Source organism: Carassius gibelio, chromosome B15 (assembly GCF_023724105.1).
Source record: "Carassius gibelio isolate Cgi1373 ecotype wild population from Czech Republic chromosome B15, carGib1.2-hapl.c, whole genome shotgun sequence".
NCBI classification, from domain to species: Eukaryota; Metazoa; Chordata; class Actinopteri; order Cypriniformes; family Cyprinidae; genus Carassius; species Carassius gibelio.
Window position 1 is genome coordinate 11403284 of NC_068410.1, and position 20000 is coordinate 11423283.

At 37.5% G+C, this 20000-nt stretch overlaps 1 protein-coding gene across 5 annotated transcripts in view; it reads right to left on the bottom strand.

The window, feature by feature from the left end:
• The window catches only part of bcas3 (BCAS3 microtubule associated cell migration factor), a 207671-nt gene that overhangs the window by 122060 nt on the left and 65611 nt on the right, over positions 1-20000 (bottom strand). For 4 of the 5 annotated variants that reach the window (XM_052577234.1, XM_052577233.1, XM_052577236.1 and 1 more), the window contains 6 exons: positions 11310-11434; positions 10456-10621; positions 9895-9995; positions 5029-5129; positions 2218-2414; positions 1149-1246 (listed from right to left, as the gene is read on the bottom strand). In XM_052577234.1, the coding sequence (XP_052433194.1) occupies positions 1149-1246; positions 2218-2414; positions 5029-5129; positions 9895-9995; positions 10456-10621; positions 11310-11434 (788 nt within the window). Of the gene's footprint in view, positions 1-1148; positions 1247-2217; positions 2415-5028; positions 5130-9894; positions 9996-10455; positions 10622-11309; positions 11435-17737; positions 17783-20000 lie in introns of all 5 variants that reach the window. The other variant, XM_052577237.1, reaches the window with a different exon arrangement.

Genomic DNA, 20000 nt, shown 5'->3' on the forward strand with positions numbered 1-20000 from the left:
GAACAGAATGCACGTCAATGCAAGCAGACATAAAACTGGGCAAATGGGAGAGACAATCTAAACCGGACCTAGACAGAAAACAAGACAGAGACACTGTCCTACAGGACAGCATCAGATCCTCCAGGACAGCCTGGACTAGAGAGAGACATCGCGGTAGAGGAGGTGTGTCTGCTGTGCGGTCTTTTGAAGGCACAAAGACAAAACGATGAGCACTGATAAGAGGCGGCGCCACACTGCTTGAAGCCCCGAGAACTGAGCAATCACACAGACTGATAAGCATCGGCCCATAAAGACGACTCCGGCAGCTCTCCTCCAGACGGGCCGGAGAAGAGAGAAAGAGAGGGAGGCGAGCTGTGTGATAAAGATGGTTACTTTCTTTCTTTTAGAGGTGAGGGTTTAAAGGAGGGGCGATGTGAGATGATGACAAGCCAGTTTTCTTGACAGGAAGTCACTAGATGCATAGGAACAGCAGGTATGTCTGAAGACACCGCAGAGAGTCAGTGCAATCTCAAAGATGAAAACTCCTGACAGTGCCATGCAGCTAATGTGGGTCTACAGGACGAGCACTAAACATCACAACAGTCAACACGGCCTACCTTCTACTGACAAATCACATTTCAGAGCGTTGCAAATGCAGTGCTTTGATGTCAATGAAACATGAAAGACTATGCCGTACACATGTATGTGTGAGCATACACAGCAAAATATCACTTTGCGACTGAAAAAGAGCAAACAGTGCAATGTGGTTTGATTCCCTGAAACGGATTTCTTCTCTTGCTCTGTTTAGACGGCATGATAACTACATATATAGAGGCTCAAAATCTTTTACAAGTCCAAGCTTTTGTTGATTGGATTATTTTAACATGACAGCTGGAGGAATGGAAAAAAAAAAAGAGGAAGCAAAATCCCTTTAAACAACATCCATCTAATCGAACGCAAAGGTCACATTAAGTCTATTTACCACATGTAGACTGCTGATAGTTTTTTCAGCCAAGTTGTAACGGTTTCTGTGTAACATACCACAAAGTTTAAAGTGTTCACATGCTCAGAAAGTTGTTTAAAGCTAGAGAGGATTCTTAAAGATTCGTCATACTGGACACTGTTGTTTGAAATCCTGTGGGAAAACTAAGAGGAGCCAGCGGTCTTACCTGAGCCGGTATCTATGACTGTCGACTGGCCTCTACGGTCCGCCACCAGGCGAGAGGAACCGGGCATGCTAACGGGTTCTGAACGCACCGGCTGGATCCTGCAACACAAGGACAAGAGATATCCAAAAACTGTGAATAAGACTCTTACACATTACATTTACATTCGATTTTATCCAAAGTGACTTTCTGTACAAATTAGAATAACAGAAGCAATCAAAACAAACAAAAGAGCAATAATATAAGTGCTGTGACAAGTCTCAGTTAGACTAATGCAGTACATGTAGCAAGGGTTTTTATTATAATAGATAAAAACAAAACAAGTAGATGAAATAGAAAATGAATAGGGAATGCTAGTGTTAGTGGGTCTTTTTTGAATAAAAATAAAACAAGTCAAAGGATTAGAAAAAGCTTAAAGAATGATAGAGTTAGAGGGTCATTTTTTATAACAAATAAAAAGAAAACCAGTATACAGAATATAAAAATAATAGGGAGTAATAGTGTTAGATGCTTTTCTTAGAACAGAAATAGAAGAGACTGCAAGTCTCACCTGTTTTTTAAATTAAAAAGAAAAAGAAAACAAATAGATATAAAATAGAATTAGAATATAGAGTAATAGAATTGGAGGATCAAATGAACATTACACTAACATTAGCTACAGTAGCATGAGTGATGACATTTAGCGATGTGAAGTGTGAATTAAGAGGATCTGAAAATCTCTTAACTTTAATTCGTTTAATGACATGGTCTTTGATTAATACAGAATTTTACACATTTCTCAATATTTGGCACCAAATGTTGAAATTATAGAGAGATAAAAATGATAGAACAGAGACAGACAGAATGATAAAACAGCAGACAGACTGACAGATGATGAAACAAATGATAAACAGAGAGACAGTAGTGTTCATGCAGTGGCAAAGTGCTGGTTACAGTTGGTCATTATGTGTATTTAGTGAATTTCTGTGGTTAGTAACATGAGTCTATGCTGTCACATTGTGAATTGGGTGTTGATGATGGCAGCTGGTAATGTGAGCAGCCTTGTGTATGAATGTGTGTTTAGTGTCAGCACCTGAGGCTGTGCAGGTCCAGGTCGTCTGTGTCGAAATCAAGGAGAGGCTGCTGGGTGTCGCTGGGCCCCTGTGACTGCAGCACAGAGGAGCTGGAGGAGATGACAGTGGTCTGACCCGACGGATGGATGGTCTTGAACTGAAACTGAGGGCCCATCCAAAGTCTCCTGTGAGGGCCTGTGTGGGTCACAATCTCCACCTGTACAGTAGAACACCTCTAGAAATGAGAACAGCTTTCGCAACAAATTTAACTTCAGCAAAGTGATATATGCACAATAGTCAGGAGTATCAAAGAGGACCTTTTTCTATGCATTAGGGCTTTTTTTTATTTTTTTTTATCAATTTAATATTATTTTTCTCCACACAACATCTTCATCACAATTCGCAATGAGAAATATTTCTTAATAGAACAAATGTTTTCAACTGGTAGACATATGACAAAATAATAATAATAATAATAATAATAATAATAATAATTTGTTACTAAAGTATATATTCATATTATATCTATTTCACATTTTTAATTTAATATTATAATTATTAACTATTTTATATTATTATTACTGGGTGGTCCATGTACAGGTACAGTACTGTATATATAGCATTTAAAGAAAATAATAATAATATATTTTTTATCTTCATTCCTAAATTTCTTATGGCTATCAAAATGATTAAGTATTAAAAAAAGAATTAATTTGTGATTTTCCATTTTGTTGTCACTTAGCACATTAACTCAGAATCACTTTATAATAGCTGAAACAATTAAAATCATAAATCGCAAACAATCACATCCAAAATACAATTTTTGTTTACATTATATATGTATGTGTGCGGTGTATATTTATTATGTATATATAAATACACACATGCATATATATATTTCAGAAAAAAATGTTATGTATTATTTATAATATACATTTTATGAATATATATATATATATATATATATATATATATATATATAGACATGTAAACATGTATATATTATCAAAATATATTATGTCTGTGTATTTATATATACATAAACATAGAACACATAGAACACACATATATTATGCAAACAAAAACTTTTATTTTGGATGCGATTAATCGTTTAACAGCACTAATATCAAATAAAATTAATAATAACATTTAAATAAAAAAATGGATATAATACCCTCTATATGGAGTCTTAAACTGGGGTTGTTGTGACACCAACAGTTCAAATATGCACAAAACAAACACACACACACAACGTGTGGACAAGCGTCTGTTTTTGACCAGCAGTATCAAATCTGGGGAAGGGAAGGGGGGTTAGACAGACGCCACTCTTCCTCCCCAGTGGACCGCATTAACATGGCACAGAAAAACACTGACATCATGGAGCAAGAGAGAGGGAGAAGTGGAGAAGACGACCGTCCATCCAGCCAGCATCCCTCTCTCCTCTTCATTTCTCCATCTTTTCTGAAAGAGCATGGCGTGGGGTCAACTCTTCTGTCCTCTTCCTGTCACATCTGTGTAAATGAGGCCAGCGGTATGTGTGTTTTTTCTCTGTAGTTAACACCAACGGTGTTGCACAGCCCTGAGAGAAACAGATGCGGTGTTGGCTTTTTTCTGCTTTCGTGGGGGCCATGACCAGATGTTGCCCTCCTCCGCACTCTTTCTGCACTTCGCCTTGAGCCCGCCATATTGCGGCCGCCTCACACTGACAGCACTTATTACACACAGCCTGCTGCCATAGCACTCACAGAGGACTGTGTTTTTTATGCTATGTTGCCATAACACATAACAGACAAGCAAACTAATTGCAATCACATATAAAGCAGATAAATAGAGCCATCAACAGGGTTTAGGCTGTGTTTAGCCAATAGCTGTCGCTGCAAGTGTTAATGGTGTCATTAGGCAGGCGGGATGTGATGGGGGATGTATGCAGTCGCTAGCGCTGGTGCATTAACAACCTTAAGGTTTAAGAGCTTTGGCTGGGGCTGGTCAGGCCACACACATGCTGGACATGCTGCATCTGCACAACCCCCAGAGTATTAGATCATAAAACATACAAAAGTCTCGGACCACATTGTAAATCTGGGAACCTTATTTCAAAATGGGAAATAAAAGTTTTGAGATTTTGAAAGATTTAAACTGAAATATTTCATGATGTTGAATACATATTTATGAAATATTCGGACTACTTCTGCACTTAAGTGTTGTTGTTATTAAGCAGAACACTAGGAAATATTGAAATGTATAGTATTTTATTCCGATTAAACTTTTTATTTAAATGGTTATGCTGATAATAGCATTTGTAATTTAAAATAAGCATATTAATTAGCAAACAAGAACCAATTTTACTATTAAAAATAAAAAAATTTAATAGTGTTCTTAGACTTTTAGATCCCTCTGTAAATGTGTGGATGGATAGTTTTAACATAATAACTCTATTAAAACGGTTTGTTAAAATAAAGATGAAATAAAATAACATAAATATTAGACATAAAAAATGAAAAACAACTAATAAAATGACAAAATCACATAAAATTGCTAAAACAAACTCAATGAGTTTAAGATAAATGATTAATAAGAAAAAAAAACGAATTCAAAATATTACAGTATTATATAAATAATACTAAAGTATAAATAAATAAAATAAATAAATAAATAAAGTGTTTTCTAACAAATCGGGCAATCATGCATAATATTTTGGATGACAAAAGGTGGGGGGATGGGGGGGGGGATAAAAATGTGATCAGATCCATGATGGGTGAGCACAGCTGACAATGGGGTAAGAAATTATTTATGACTTAAACCAGCAACAATTCTACTACATTAACACTCACCTGTGAGAGCCATTCTTCATCTTCCTGGCCACTGTGATCGGACGCCAGACTGTCATAAGACTCATGTCGGGTAATGGGGCCAGGGCTGCCAGGAGGAGCCACTGCAAAGACAGAGAAAAGAATAAATAGTTGTGTACCAAAATATATATTTTAGATCTATCTATCTGTAATATTTATTTATTCATATAGATATAAATTAATATTAAAATCATTTCAAGAATAATATAATATAATATAATATAATATAATATAATATAATATAATATAATATAATATAATATAATATAATATAATATAATATAATATAATATAATATAATATAATATAATATAATATAATATAGGTCACCTTGCTAACAATACAGAGTAAAGAAGTAAGAAGTGCACTTTGCATAAAAGCATCAATAAAACACCCACTTAGTAATTGACATTTTTGGGCTGTGGAAGGCCAGCAAAAATGTTCACATTATGTTTTGGTATGTGAGCAACAGCAGAACAGATAAAAGAGTGCAGAGCTGTCAGCGGCAGAGACAGAGACAGCACGGGCAGTGACAGATGGAGCACTTGGAGGCTTCGCTAAGCAGGCGCCAAGTATTCAGACTAATGTGCACAATCAGTAGTTTCCCTCCCCACCTCCAGGCAAACACATGCCTTTGTTACAAACGTACATAATACGGCAGTGAATAATAAAGATGTCAAGTCCTCATCTGGAGGACACAAGGAGCCCGTCGCTCTCGTTGCCTCTTCTTCTCTCGATCTGTCTCGCAGACATAAGTGCTCACACACCAGGTGTTCAGACACACTTGATGAGGTGTTCCTGCCAGGTTCATGGTGCAGTCACTACTGTGTGAGTAACAAATACACCAACAGCTCCACTCGAAGGAGAAACCTGCTCGCTATCCATCCCACTCAATCACAGTAGCACTAACCACTGCCAGCACGGCGTCCGCTATCCCAGCAAGCTGCATTATGCGGACATAAATCGTAGAGTGACTTACTGACCTCTGATGGGTCCGAACAGAGCAAGACCATGTTACCTCTTAAACACAATCGAGCTCTGGCCTTCCTCCTCCCCTCCTTCCAAAGCCCAGGGGGACAATAAGTGTTGACTAATAAATAATTGAAGCGTAAGAACAGTAGCTGGCTCTGTAGATCAGGTTACAGTGGGTTCATAATGGCCGGGCTTAAGAGGTCGAGGGCTCCTGGACTGTTAAGAGCAGTTTATCTGTTGTGAGTTACAGAGTGTGAGCAACAGAATAAGGACAGGAAACAGACCCTGACCGCATAAGCCCGCAGAATCACAGTCACAGCCTGGTTACAAATTTGCTTTGGCCACCAGCACACAAGCCATGTACAAACGAGCTTTCAGTTAAATAATGTTTGTTCAGGTGCATAACGGTGTATGCATTGACACCTGGAAACAAAAGCCAGACTGGGTTTTGTTAATGTTGTTGCTTTCAGTGTAGATATTTCCCCTCATACTACCTTGGAAAATATGAGGACTTCTCATTTTAAATGACTTGATTTAAAACACAAACAAATAAATATGCATACTAATACTAATGTTACTAAAAACAGAAAAAACTGTGTTTATATGTATTTTTTCCATCATTGTAAAAAAAAAAGCGGGAAAAAAACGTGAATATGTATTATTTAGTAATGTATACATATACATTTATATTCATTCATTCATTCATAATTATTTTTACTTCAATGCATAAAGTCTAAGGCCACTTTTAATGCACATAAACAGGATCAACAAGAGTGTGTGAAGAATTGTGTTTTTTTCCCCATATTAACCAGAAATAAATATAAATAAATAATTAATGAATTAATCCATTTTAATAAAATTTCTTCTGAAACCAAATCTGTATATTAATATTTTTATTTATTTATATATTTTTGTAGTCATATATATATATATATATATATAGTACTAAATTTGTAAATAAAATGAATATTTAAATGCATTTTTTTATTGGTTAGTCCATGGTAAAAATAATACTGTATAAGGCCACTTTTTTATACATTAAACTGTTAAACATTTAAATAAGTTGCAAGAAGAATTGTGGACTCAGGTTTGGCTTATAAACCCTTGCATCAGATGTTTCTGCTATTACTACTGTAATTTTTTCCTACTCTGTCACTTTAAAAAAAAAGAAAACAGACAAGATTTATTAAATTATCTATTTAGTATACTCGGAAGATAGTTATATAAAATCCCGGAGGCATTTAAGGGTATTCGACTGCATTCCAAAAATACAATGAAAGATTATGCTAAATAAAAGCAGCGTGTAAGTTGTAAGGGTCATGGGCTGCACCTTCCTGCAGATATGAACGAAACCTTCGCACCTTTCCTAAAGAAATCTGGGCTCATTCATTAGAGAGCTCTCAGACACACAGCCGCCACTCTCTCTGCTCTACGACAGCTAATGTCGCAAGCTGAGGATTCCCTGAGTGCGTTCAGTTGGACCCGAAGGAGCTTCGCTGGGCCAGCGTGTCCTTGTTATCTGCCCATCATCTGGGTATCATCAGCAGTGGCTGGGTAATGCTCCCCTTCCCGAGTGCTGCCAAAGGCTGGGCAGATGGACAGGTGGAGATAGTGACCAAGAAGTGGCGCCACGGTTGCTTTTATCACCAGTCGTGCAGGCTCCAGCTCCTCTGACCCTACCGTCCACATGCTGCATTTTTAATCAGCCAGGTCATCCAATCTAGAAGCAAGACCAGAGCTGTCAATCACAGAGCCCTGCTCGCTGCAAGTCCTCATAGTTTGAGGGTAAAGGCACGCAATCCGCCCCTTTCTGAGCCTGGGAACGGTCCGCTTCTGATGCCCCTCTGCTATCTCCAGCTCTCTTCCGCCATCTTTCTTAGTATTCTCCCCTTTCAAAGTGGCCTTTTACACAGTAATTACAAAGAAAATGACAGCCTGATAACATTAACGCCTAGCTAAGGCTTCTTTATGCTTGATACCTAAAGAAAGTGTATCACATCCTGCCTACAAGTGCACTGCGGAGAAGACCTCAGTGATCCAACATTTGGAAATAAAAGGTTTCTTGATTTTATCAATGTTAATGAAGACAGGAAGAAAAAAACGCATCATTCTGATAATTATTTCTAGAAAAAAAATTATGAATGTATGTATGTATGTATGTATGTATGTATGTATGTATGTATGTATATATGTATATGTGTATATATATATATATATATATATGTATATGTGTATATATATATATATATATATATATATATATATATATATATATATATATATATATACACACATACATACACACACACACACACACACACACAGTGTAACACTAAAAAACATCAGTGGTTGCTATAATCAGATGTGTAAATGTTAATAAAAAGAGACTATGGTATTTAAAATAACTCTAAAAATAGTTTAAAATAGTGTTTAAATAAACCAAACATAGTCAATAATGTCCTGTTAAAACATGTTTAAATTCATATACAAAATATATGCACAGAGTAGCATTATAACAGAACTTTACAAAACAGCGCTGCTTTTCCCCCTACATACATGACCGGAAGGAGTGGAAGCAGTCGACTGTTGCATAATAAAAGCTCTGTTCCTTCCGAGCCGAGTGTCACGCTGGTTCAGAAGCCTCAATTCACTTCGGCGTCTTTCAGCTTCACCCTGCTTCTTTCTACTACATTAATAAATCAATAGCTCAAACATGAACATGATTTCTGCCCGAGTCCCTCGGATTGCATCGGCTGTGGGGATAAAGACGCCAACTCCCATGATTCCACACTCACTCACAGCATCATCAAACTACGCCTTTGTTTCTTTGTTTGTTTTGAATATGCGCCCTCTAGCAGCGAAAAATGTATACTGTACCTTTACAAAGAATATTCATATATTTAAAAAATTTACTTTTTAAAAAACATAATCCTTTGGCGGCAAAAAAGAAAAAGAATACCGCAAAACCATAATCGACGCACACTAGATACGTCAGTGGTTGCTGCTCATGGTGTAACACAATGCAGTAAGCAATCAAAGGTGGCACGTCGTGGGCTGCCCAGCACATTGAGGGCCGTGGGCGCAAGGCAAACACAGCCACATTCATATGCACATACTCTTCTGAGTATCAGGTTGGTGAAGTTCAGCTGTAACAGAAGCACACGGTGCTTATTTTAATTAGACATTAACGTTAATGCACTGAACAAGCTCATTATGCCTTTCTTTGCCCCCTGGTGGACCGCATCCATGGCGAGCCGTTGCCATGACCATTCACGCACGGCTATTTCATCACTCTGACACATGCATGGTGATTAGACCGACTTCCAGAGAATATTCTACCCGTTAGGCCTAGAGCACTTGGGCTTTAGTGGCAGAGAAGAAATGTGAAGCCTGGCCTGAAGGACCCAGACAGCAAATTACTCATTAATGTTTATGATTATCCAGCTAACGCAACAATGCTCACTTATTCAAGATATATTAGATGTGTGGTCATCCGTGAGCCTTCTGCCCTCGAGTTGCATTCTCTTGCCTTTCATACGTCAACCCAAAGTGCTCGCGCTCTCTCTGCACTTGTTATTGAATTACATGAGTTTAAAACCACACTAATTGGTTTAATCTGAACACTGGGTTAATTTGGCGCTATGATGAGTCTCAGGGCACGGATGAACTAGAGAGTGACAAAGCCCTGTTTCACAACAGCACTCAAGAAAGAAAAGCGCTTCACCAACTGCTACGTCAAACTGAAGGGGTTTATCTCTGCGACTGTTTAAGAACACGCAGACAAGAAATACTGAGTCTACTGTTTATTTTTTTTTGTGTACTGGTGCACAAATAAGGGTTAAAAACAAACATCTCCAGTGAGACGGACATACTTACACCCAGCCAGGAGGTATTGATAGTACTGCACGAAGTCTGAGGACAGCACCAAGGGGTGGTTGCTGTTGAAAGGTGGTTGTAGCTCATTCCACTGTGGTGTCCTACTCAAAACAAACATAGAAATCAATTTAGGAAGCGCATATCAAAGGGCCAGATGTATATAACAGTCTCCAGCTGAGCTATAATGGACTCAAAACTCTCCACAGCCCGACGGACCTTCCATTTCTCCCGTCTCATGTGGGCCGCACAAGCTATTCAGCTCAGTACATACAATCATTTAACATGTACAATCAGATCAGAAAGCCATTCGGAGAGCAACCCCTGCCTGTTTCCATTTTCTTCGCTCGGTCACAAGATTTATTGCATTATGACTGAGCTCAGCGTCTGGGTCGGTGACAAGCCGTGACGTTAATCATTTGCTTGCCCTCATTAAGGCGCCATATAAGTTGTTTTATGTAAATGATCTGACTGCAGTGGGTCGTGTCAGGTGCTTCTTTTGGACTGAAGGTGAAGTGTAAAAGCAGGTAAATAGGTGTGGTGCTGAGAGCCCCGGGGCAACACCTGGCAAGATTCCAACAGGCTCTTGGACAGGTGTTCAGCTCCAGAGGCGTGTCGTCGCCTATCTTTTGCGCCGTGCTGATTGGACGAGGTTCCAGCACATGCTCCACCAGATTTCCGTAGCAACTCAGGATGTACAGTGATTCAACGACAGCCTGCCGAGACTGATCTAACAGGGAAGAAAAGTCAAGAACAAGTTTTAAAGATTTTGGTTTCGAACATGACCTCAGAATATTTTTTGTGGATTTTGAGGAACAGATTTTGCAGTTCCATCTGGTACCACTTAAAAGATCAAAGAAATAAACAAAATATATGCCAGAGCTTTTAACAAATAATAAATAAATAGAATATAATAACATATTAATTAAAGTATAATACATACTATACACAGTCACGCACATATACACACACTCACACTCACACACACACACACACACACACACATATATATATATATATATATATATATATATATATATATATATATATATAAATATATATATATATATATATAAATATATATATATACACACACACACACACACAGTATATACAGTATATATATATATATATATATATATATATATATATATATATATATATATATACACACACACACACACACACACACAGTATATACAGTATATATATATATATATATATATATATATATATATATATATATACACACACACACACACACACACAGTATATACAGTATATACAGTATATACATATACATTATATATATATATATATATATATATATATATAGATCAATTTCCATCAATATTCAAACCACTTATTTTATCTAAAGCTTAAAAATTATGTACTGGAAGTTGAAAGCCATGTCAGACCTTTCTCTCTCTTCATGGTGGGGTTGGTGATGAACCAAGAGCGGGAGGAGGCGAAGACTGCAGCCACGCAGAACTCCCCACCAATGGACTTACTGGGAGAGATCTGGGGAGGCGGCTTCGATTTGCTACAAAAAAATTTAATAAAATTAAGAGTCACAAATGAGAATAAGAATATAGAGAAGAAAGAAAGAAAGAAAGAAAGAAAGAAAGAAAGAAAGAAAGAAAGAAAGAAAGAAAGAAAGAAAGAAAGAAAAAGTCAGTCTGTTTTGGGTGATTGGCATCAGGAGAAAAACAGGAAAATTAAAGTCACATTAGAGACAAGAAAAGAGACACAGTTGGGATGTTAAGAATCAAGACAATATGTCCTGCATATGAAAGAAATATCAAGAGTTTCAGACAAAAATTATACATCCACTAACAAAATACTGGGCTTGTAAACAATAAACATAACACAACCACACATTCATCCTTCATGCAAGTAAAAAAACTAACAAAAAAAACTTTATTTTGCTTTTTTATCTCACTGCCATTTTCTTTGTGTTTTAAGATGTTTAAGTGTTATCTGAAAGACAGTTTATAATATGTTAATGTATAAATATGTTAACAAGAAAATGTCTTTAAAATATGCAGTCAAACACATATTAAAAATGTTTTGGAGAGGAATTTAATTTCACTTCGCTTGTATTGGATAACATAACCACTTTAACTTTTATTTAGCAAGCACAATCTTTCCGCAGTTGTCAAAACCAGAAAACCACTAACTGATCTTTTATATTTCTGTTCAGTGAATATAATGACGTTGTTAAAGCTCAACACACACATGTACACTCCAAGAGTCTGTACAGATACCACATAATGGCTGTCATTTGCTTAGAAAACGGCTTCAAATGGAAGCTTTTAAGCTGCTTTGGAAGGCCTCACTTTAGTCTTGGCATTTGAGAAAAATTATTAGGGCCTATTGAATTATTCTTTACGTCAGTACGTTTTTGAAAAAGTCAAGGAGAAAAAGGCTCATGAGCTGAGAGATAAGGAGTCGCAGAAACCATGTGGTGTTACCGTCCGACTCCCGCACTGTAAAAACCTGCCCTCCATATCTCAAACATACAAGAGACTCCCAAAACACTGAATACTGGCTGTTTCACACAGAACAACACTTCAGATACCATCAGCCATGCAGACATACACACTCAAATACACACAAATGGATGTGAATGGGAGACAGCCAAATAAATGATTAGAAGTTCCAATTTAACACATCAAAAAAATACAAAATAAAATAATAATAATTAAGCATACTCCCTAACCTGTATGTAATTCTACAATATAAAAAAATAACATCAGAAGAATTCAGTGAATCCTCAGCTGTAAGTATACAGTATAAGCAATGCATCTCAAACCACACTTATACCACAAAATGTTCTATTTTCACAGAACACATTTGTGCATTCAAAAACCGTTATATAAAGAGCAGAAGAATGGATGAAGTACTCGACATGGTATCCTAAATACAAAGTCCTCAATGCACAAAATTATAAAACTTAAATAAATAAATAAAAAACTGTGAGAAAATAAACATAATAATTTCTGAAGCAATCTTTTGTTGCATCAGTATTTTCTTCTCCTAAAATGTATTAAAAATGTATTAAATTGTAAACAAATATTTAAAATGTTTAATATTTGGTTTACATACTTTTGAGCCCTATAACTCTTATATTTCTATTGTACTAAAGCAAAATAAAATGATTAATATTTTATCTGGAAACAATATGAATAATGTGCATTATCCTGAAGAACATCTTAAATTTTATGAAATTTTGTTGTACAATACTATTTAAAGTTAATATTTAATCCCAGAAATGTTCCATTGGCCGCAGACACTGACTTTTAGTTTGCAAACCCCTGATATATGATTAATTGCTACAAATTTGATTAATTCGTCAGTATATCATGTAATTCATTCAATACAAATATGGAATCGATTGAAAGCCCTAGTCATTACGCACTAAAAGGGAAGATAACTGCAAAACAAAACTGCCGATTGTAATGAAATTGTTGAAGACCGTGGAGTCTGGACTGAGAGTTAATGTGGATGAATTGTCCAGCGTTTGAACCGGGACTCTTCCAGCCTTGCATTACACTAATAGGTGTTGAGTGACCTGTTGCTGAGCTGCACTCTCACTCTGTCACGTCCCTTAAAACTGTCATCAAGTCGTAAATTACTCTCAGGATGAGGAGTGATGTTGACATCTTTGTTTAGCCGACACTAGGCGAGGTTTGGTGGTTGGGAAGGACTAAAGACAAAAAAGAGAGAACTACAGAAAAGCAGGGGGAGAGATTTGCACGTGTTTATTGGTGTTGGACGGAGGTGAAGCGAATAACTAAACATCTACGCTGATGGGGAGATATGAGCGGTTTGTCAGTATATCGCCTTGGCTTGAGCAGCTGTGAACGTCTTGCTGTCTGGAGTGTAAAACAGGGGACACAGCACTAAACAAACACACTCAGCCGCCATGGGATTTGAAGAGCAGAGCACAGTGAGGTGCACGCTTTCCTTTTTCTCCCTCTAAAAAAACAGGAATCCCAAGTGGGATAATGAGGAGAGAAGACAGCAGACATTTTGATAACCTCAAATCTTTAGAAACGGCCGCTTCCTTTGCCCTGGCCATCACTGACCGTAGAGAAAAACACTGAGCGTAGCTCAAAGGAGCAGTCAAATCCTTCCCGCCCCACCGCAGAGATCAAGGCAGCGAGGGAAGTAAACGCACAGTTTAACAGTTTTCCAGGCTGGGATGCAGGTGAAGAGCTGGCTTTTTTACGTTTGGAGGAGCTGATGCACTCTCTTGAAGGAAAACTGTAAAGGATGGGCGCACAGATGTTCTTAATAACAAAACCAAACCAACCTCAGTGCGACTAAACATTTATTCCTCTGAAATCACAGGCTGACACTGTCCGCCACAAATCGGAAAGGAAATTGTATCCGTTTCTAAGTGCTTCGCCGAATAAATCTGGAAATATTCTTTCAAAGGTATATAATGTCATGCCAGTAATGATGATGAGACCAAAAACACTGCAAGGAGTCAGTCCGAGTTAAAAAGCTGCATAACTTTGAGCGCTCATCTGCTAGTGGCAGGACTGAAGCTGGCCAACTATAGTAAGAGCTCTTTGAAGAGGCTTTGGTCAGCAGATGATTTGGTCAACAAGTTCTTACTTGAGTGTACTTACTTCTTACTTGCACTGCTTCTGAATTTCCTTGAAGCGACCGCTGGAGTTTGTCTGTATTTGAAATCCCGCTTTTCCTCTGGGTCTCACTTAAAGTGGCTAGTATGACTCAAGCTGCAGTGATTCAGCCGGCCATTTGAGCGAACTGATTATTCTAAATAAATATTGGCATGGGGAGAGGCTTACATAAAAATGTATCCGAAAATCAATAAATTATGAAACATAAACATATTTAGTGAGATGGAGGAGAAGGGAAGACAGACGTTACTAAACAGAAGCCAATTCCGTCTTCCCCCTATTGGCATTTTCCTTCTGCTTCTGGAGTGTTTTTTTCCTCTCTCTCTCGAACTAATTCACTGAAAAGACTCCTTGCATGTCATTTCCACTTTTAATTTAACATATGAGGACTCTTGACGTGAGCTAATAGCTTTTCCTCAAGGGCATAATTCAATCTGTGATGTCCACCATCAAAGCCCAGCCACATTACAGTCCCGGCCACAGATGAGGCGCCATCGGGGGGAAGCCGGCCCCCCATTTGTTTTCAAACAAATGCAATGCCAGGCTTTAAACGACATAAAGAAGCACGGATCTCATTTGGACTTATCAGGGGTATTGCCGTGACAAGCTGACCATATGGTTGGTGTACGTCAGCCAGCGGGGCCGGTGTTACAGCACTCATGAAAGGGTCCTGCAGGACGCAGACATTTCTTTCAACGTCACATTTATTATCTCACAGCAGCTTTTCCTCGGACACGGCTCGGGCACACGGCCACGGTCCACACACGCTGTGGTAGCCATTTGGGAGGCCGGCATCAAACGCTAAGAGAGAAACAGAAACTTTTCCCCTCCATTTCCAGCGTTCCAGCTCATTGGGATATCGTTGAGGAAGGTGCCTGATTCGGCATGATTTCCCTTTTCTTTAGACAGATGCCAGAAAATATGCGTTCCCCAGGTGTGAGCGCAGCTGTCTGGTAATAATGAGCTGCCAGGTTTCGAGGTTTGTGATGGTTGAACTTTTTTCGTTCTGATTGGATGACACTTTCAAAATTAAAAGAAGGAAAAAAGTTTCACAGTTTCATAAGCTACATCAATCAAAACCTTTCCTGAACTACACGGGATCTCGCTGTTATCTTGAACACAGAGCATGCAAAAACATTCTGCTTTTATTTTTATACGTCTAATGACTGACTAAAAGTTAATTGTCTCAAGTTGAATATTTTTTCTTTTCTTTTTTTTGACGATTCAGATTCTTGTGGGAAAAAAGGAAGCTGAAACTGCATATTTTTTGTAGCATTACTTTTTAATCTTTTTTCTGAATCTACTATTGGTTTAATTAAGTGCCACTATTAAGGATTTTTGAAAATGACCTTTCATGCAGTGTGTATAGCTCTAAGATTGATGAATGAAAACATCCAAGTTTAAAATCTGAACGTGCACCATGTATAAAGCTCTCTCTCCAGAAAAAAAAGTTGACTCTGAATAATTAAATCGAGTCGTTTTTAAAACCAATCCCAAGGCGTTTCATGTTCATAAATGCTGTTTTATCAGGCATTACATGCATGATGAAATGAAATCGACCAATCACCACAGATTAGAAACAAAGGAGGGGTTGGGAAAAATTAATCGTAGAGCGAATAAGGTAAAAATAAATGCACATTATTAGACAATGAAAGTGTTTTTTGACCTTGCATACATGTCAACCTTTTGTTGGGGACTCCCAAAACCAAAATGTGAACCTTTCATAATCCATAATAGGGGCACTTTAAATATTATTTACTTTATGTCTCCTGAGCTGTTTATAGTAAAATCTCATGTTCCGCCATTTGTATTTGAGCTGCAATTTTCCATCTTGTTCCTGCGTGGGAGTGTTTTGTTTTGGAACACTTGATGATTGCCTTAATACTTCCATGTGATATTAAACACACTGTTCACTTCTCTAAAAGGAAAAACTAATTCACTTTTAATACAACATCTAAATCAATCATATTATTCTGATGAAAAGCGGAGCTCCAGTTGTGTCCCACATTAATGTGCCTAGCCCAGTCTAGAGGAAGCTATGGGGAATATTAAGATTTATCATGTTAATGATAAGGCTTTGAAACACATACGTCCTCTGAGATCATAGTACAGCGGCTCAGGAAAAAGATCTAATTAAAACGTATGCGAGGAGACCACAACAAAAGCTGAAACCCAAGCCAGAGGAAGGATAGCCGCACGTGTGATATATATTTGGGGGGTGAGGGGCACAGGGAAGTCCATTTAGCTGAGATTCAATCTGTGAAGCTGTATATATACACATAGAATATTTTCATGCATAACTCTTACCTGTTAATACTTTATTATTTGCAGCAAAATCATGCATTGCTTCAATAATAACCCCCACCCTTTGATAGTAAAGTAACAAGTAACGAGTTTGCATCTAATAAAAACCTCTCTGTTTTTCCTCATGTAGACTCAAGCCAATGATTATGCATTGTCCAAATAAAATTGTCACATCAAATTAAAGGGTGAAGAAGATGAATGACTGCAACCACATTGCACACATCTGACTCGACCATCGGCAAGAGCGGTGTGCGGCACACCAATAAATTTTTTCACCCTTATTCCAAATGTCACCAGTCAATAAAATCATAACGACAACAATATGAATGCGAACACAAACGCATTTTTGAATAAACAATCTCTGTTGTCTGTTTGGGAAAAACCGAAGTAAGATCGGAACGATCGCTTTGAAGGGAAGATTCGTATAAACCGCAGGATGGACTGACAAACAGAGCTCTGATGTTTTCTAACGTAGCAAAACATAATATTTTGTGATGAACTCTAGAAAAAAAACTCTTTTCTCTCTCCCATGAATTCAACGACACTGCCTAACTTAAATGCCAAGCTGATGTCTAAAGACATGCTTATGACCAACAAAATATTATAATTCACCAACATTCCTCTCACAGTGGATCTTTATGTACAATACTTTAACAGGCAACATTTTAACACAAAGTTAGCGATTACAATAAATACACAAAAGCCAATCAGCAAATCCACATACAGACACAGAACAAAAAAGAAAGGAACAATAAAAAGCACATCCTTTGGTTCTCCCCACAGCGAGCTAGAAGAAACTAAAGAATAAACGAATGAAAGATGGAATGAACGCAGTATTTTGCTGAAGCAAGGACAAAGCATGCTGGGAGTGAATTGGAAAAACTCACCATGGAGTTTTAATGGAAAAACATCCAGCCCCAAAGAGGTAGGGTCTTCATGAAGGGACAGATACACAGAGATAGATGGGAAAAGCATTATTATTTGACTGGGCAAACAGTTTACCATTGAACGATACATAAGTTAAAAAAAAACCCATACAAATAGTGGGTTTTAACATATTTTTACTACTAGACGAGATCAAAATAGCAATAATACAACTCCATTCTCCTCAAACGTAAACTCTATTGGTGGTATTTAGGAGGGACATGGGAGACATGAGGTCAGTTTCTTCCAGTCTGACAGTTCAAAAGAAGTTCAATAGTGGTTTAATTGAAGTAAGATGCTGTGGAAGATGCTGTTTTATGCTGAAGGGTTAGTAGAAAGGAGAAGTGGGTCCCTGATCTACAGCCAGAGCAATGGATGACCGTAAACATTTTACAGCCAATAGTGTTTCCCAAAAGCAATAAAAAGGACATGAAATCCGACTCTGGCAAAAGAAGTCATACACTCCGTGGCCCTTTGGATGAGTTTACTATTCAGTAGGGGTGAATCACTGTCATTGAAACAAAACCTTACAGTTTTATACAGATACTGAATCTTTCTTATTGGCAAACAGCCATTGTGAAGACTTTCCGAGATCAAACAAATCATGACAAGGGAGATGGGTGATGGTCAGGCGGAGTTTAACTTAGAACTGCTATTGTGTTTGACATTCTGAATAATGAATGAATCATATTTGCACACAGGGCTTAAGATACTCTAACATCATGGCCTAAGCTAAACAATCAAACCGGTGGGTTGCTTAGTTGCGTCTCAAGTGGCACAGAGTGAGACACTTCAGCTGAATGGACTCAACAAATATCCAGCTGTGAAAATGGATGGACTCCACTGCTAAATGAATGTGTTCCCATGGAGACGGAAACATGTTAAACCTGGGTTTGTTTAGCAGCAATGATGATCGGTTTGGTGTTTGGTGTGCGACTGTGAGATGTCTATCAAAGATTAAGGGACACATTTGCATTGAAGTAAGTAGGACAGCACAGTACTATCTATTACATGACACGCTCGTGCACTTCTATTAATATCAGACCTGACTGCAAACCATTACAATAACATAAAAAGCAAGTGAAAAAGCAGATTTCATCCAAATCCGTAGAGTGCTTTGACAGTCTTTATTCCTGAGAGATGTTTACAGAAAAAAAAAAACCTGTTAACAGGAAGCAAGAAGTCATATGATGGCAGCCAGTGGGCACTGAGGGCAACAACCCCACTTCAGCAGAATAATCTTTCACACGTTTATCTCTCTTCTTTCCGTGAGCCTAATGCTGCAGATCCAAAGGCATTAAAATGAGGTGATTTCAGCAAATGCTTACAATGTGACATGTCACATGGCTGGGTAGCACCGGAGCTCTTTAAGCTATTCATACAGTCATTACAGCATTATGAGACAATGGCCCAAAAGCAGCTCAATTCATGTATTACACTAAGCCTACCACATCTGTGATGTCAGACCCAGCCATCCAGCAACACACACAATCACACTCTGTTGAATAAGAAAAGAGCAGCATATATATATATATATATATATATATATATATATATATATATATATATATATATATATATATATATATATATATATATATATATATATATATATAAAATGAGTGTAATTTTAACCAAAAAAAAAAAAAAACAGGCTAACAGTAAGTTCCATTACTAGATACAGGGTAAAAAATAGTAAAAGATCCAACTAAACATTCAATTTTTTAGAAGTAAAAAAGAATAAATGATAATTCAGTCAAAAACTTAATTAATTCTAAAATACGTCATCAAAACGATTTGGTATAATCACCCACAAAAGAAATTCCCAAACATCAAAACGCATGATAATATGACAGTGTTTGTTATTGTGTGTGTAGTCGACATCAAATGGAACTGATACAGGAATTTGCATGGGACTAAATAAAACCTCAAGGTGCTCGGGCACCTCATTGTTTTCGAGTCCACCACACACCACTGCAAGAAAGATGATCTTTTATGTTTTTCATAAAATACGCTTCTTCAAATCCCACAGTATAATGCTATTCCCTGTTATAGTCAGTATTTTAAGACAGGAATAAGGCACCAAAACAGAGATCCAAAATATGATAAGCATCGGTTGGATTCAGATCCTTTTAGCACCATCAATACAATCCAACTATATCAATATTCAAGTAAACCATCTAAAAATGGCACTAAGATGGCTGATTAAGAGACTCTGGAGGAGGA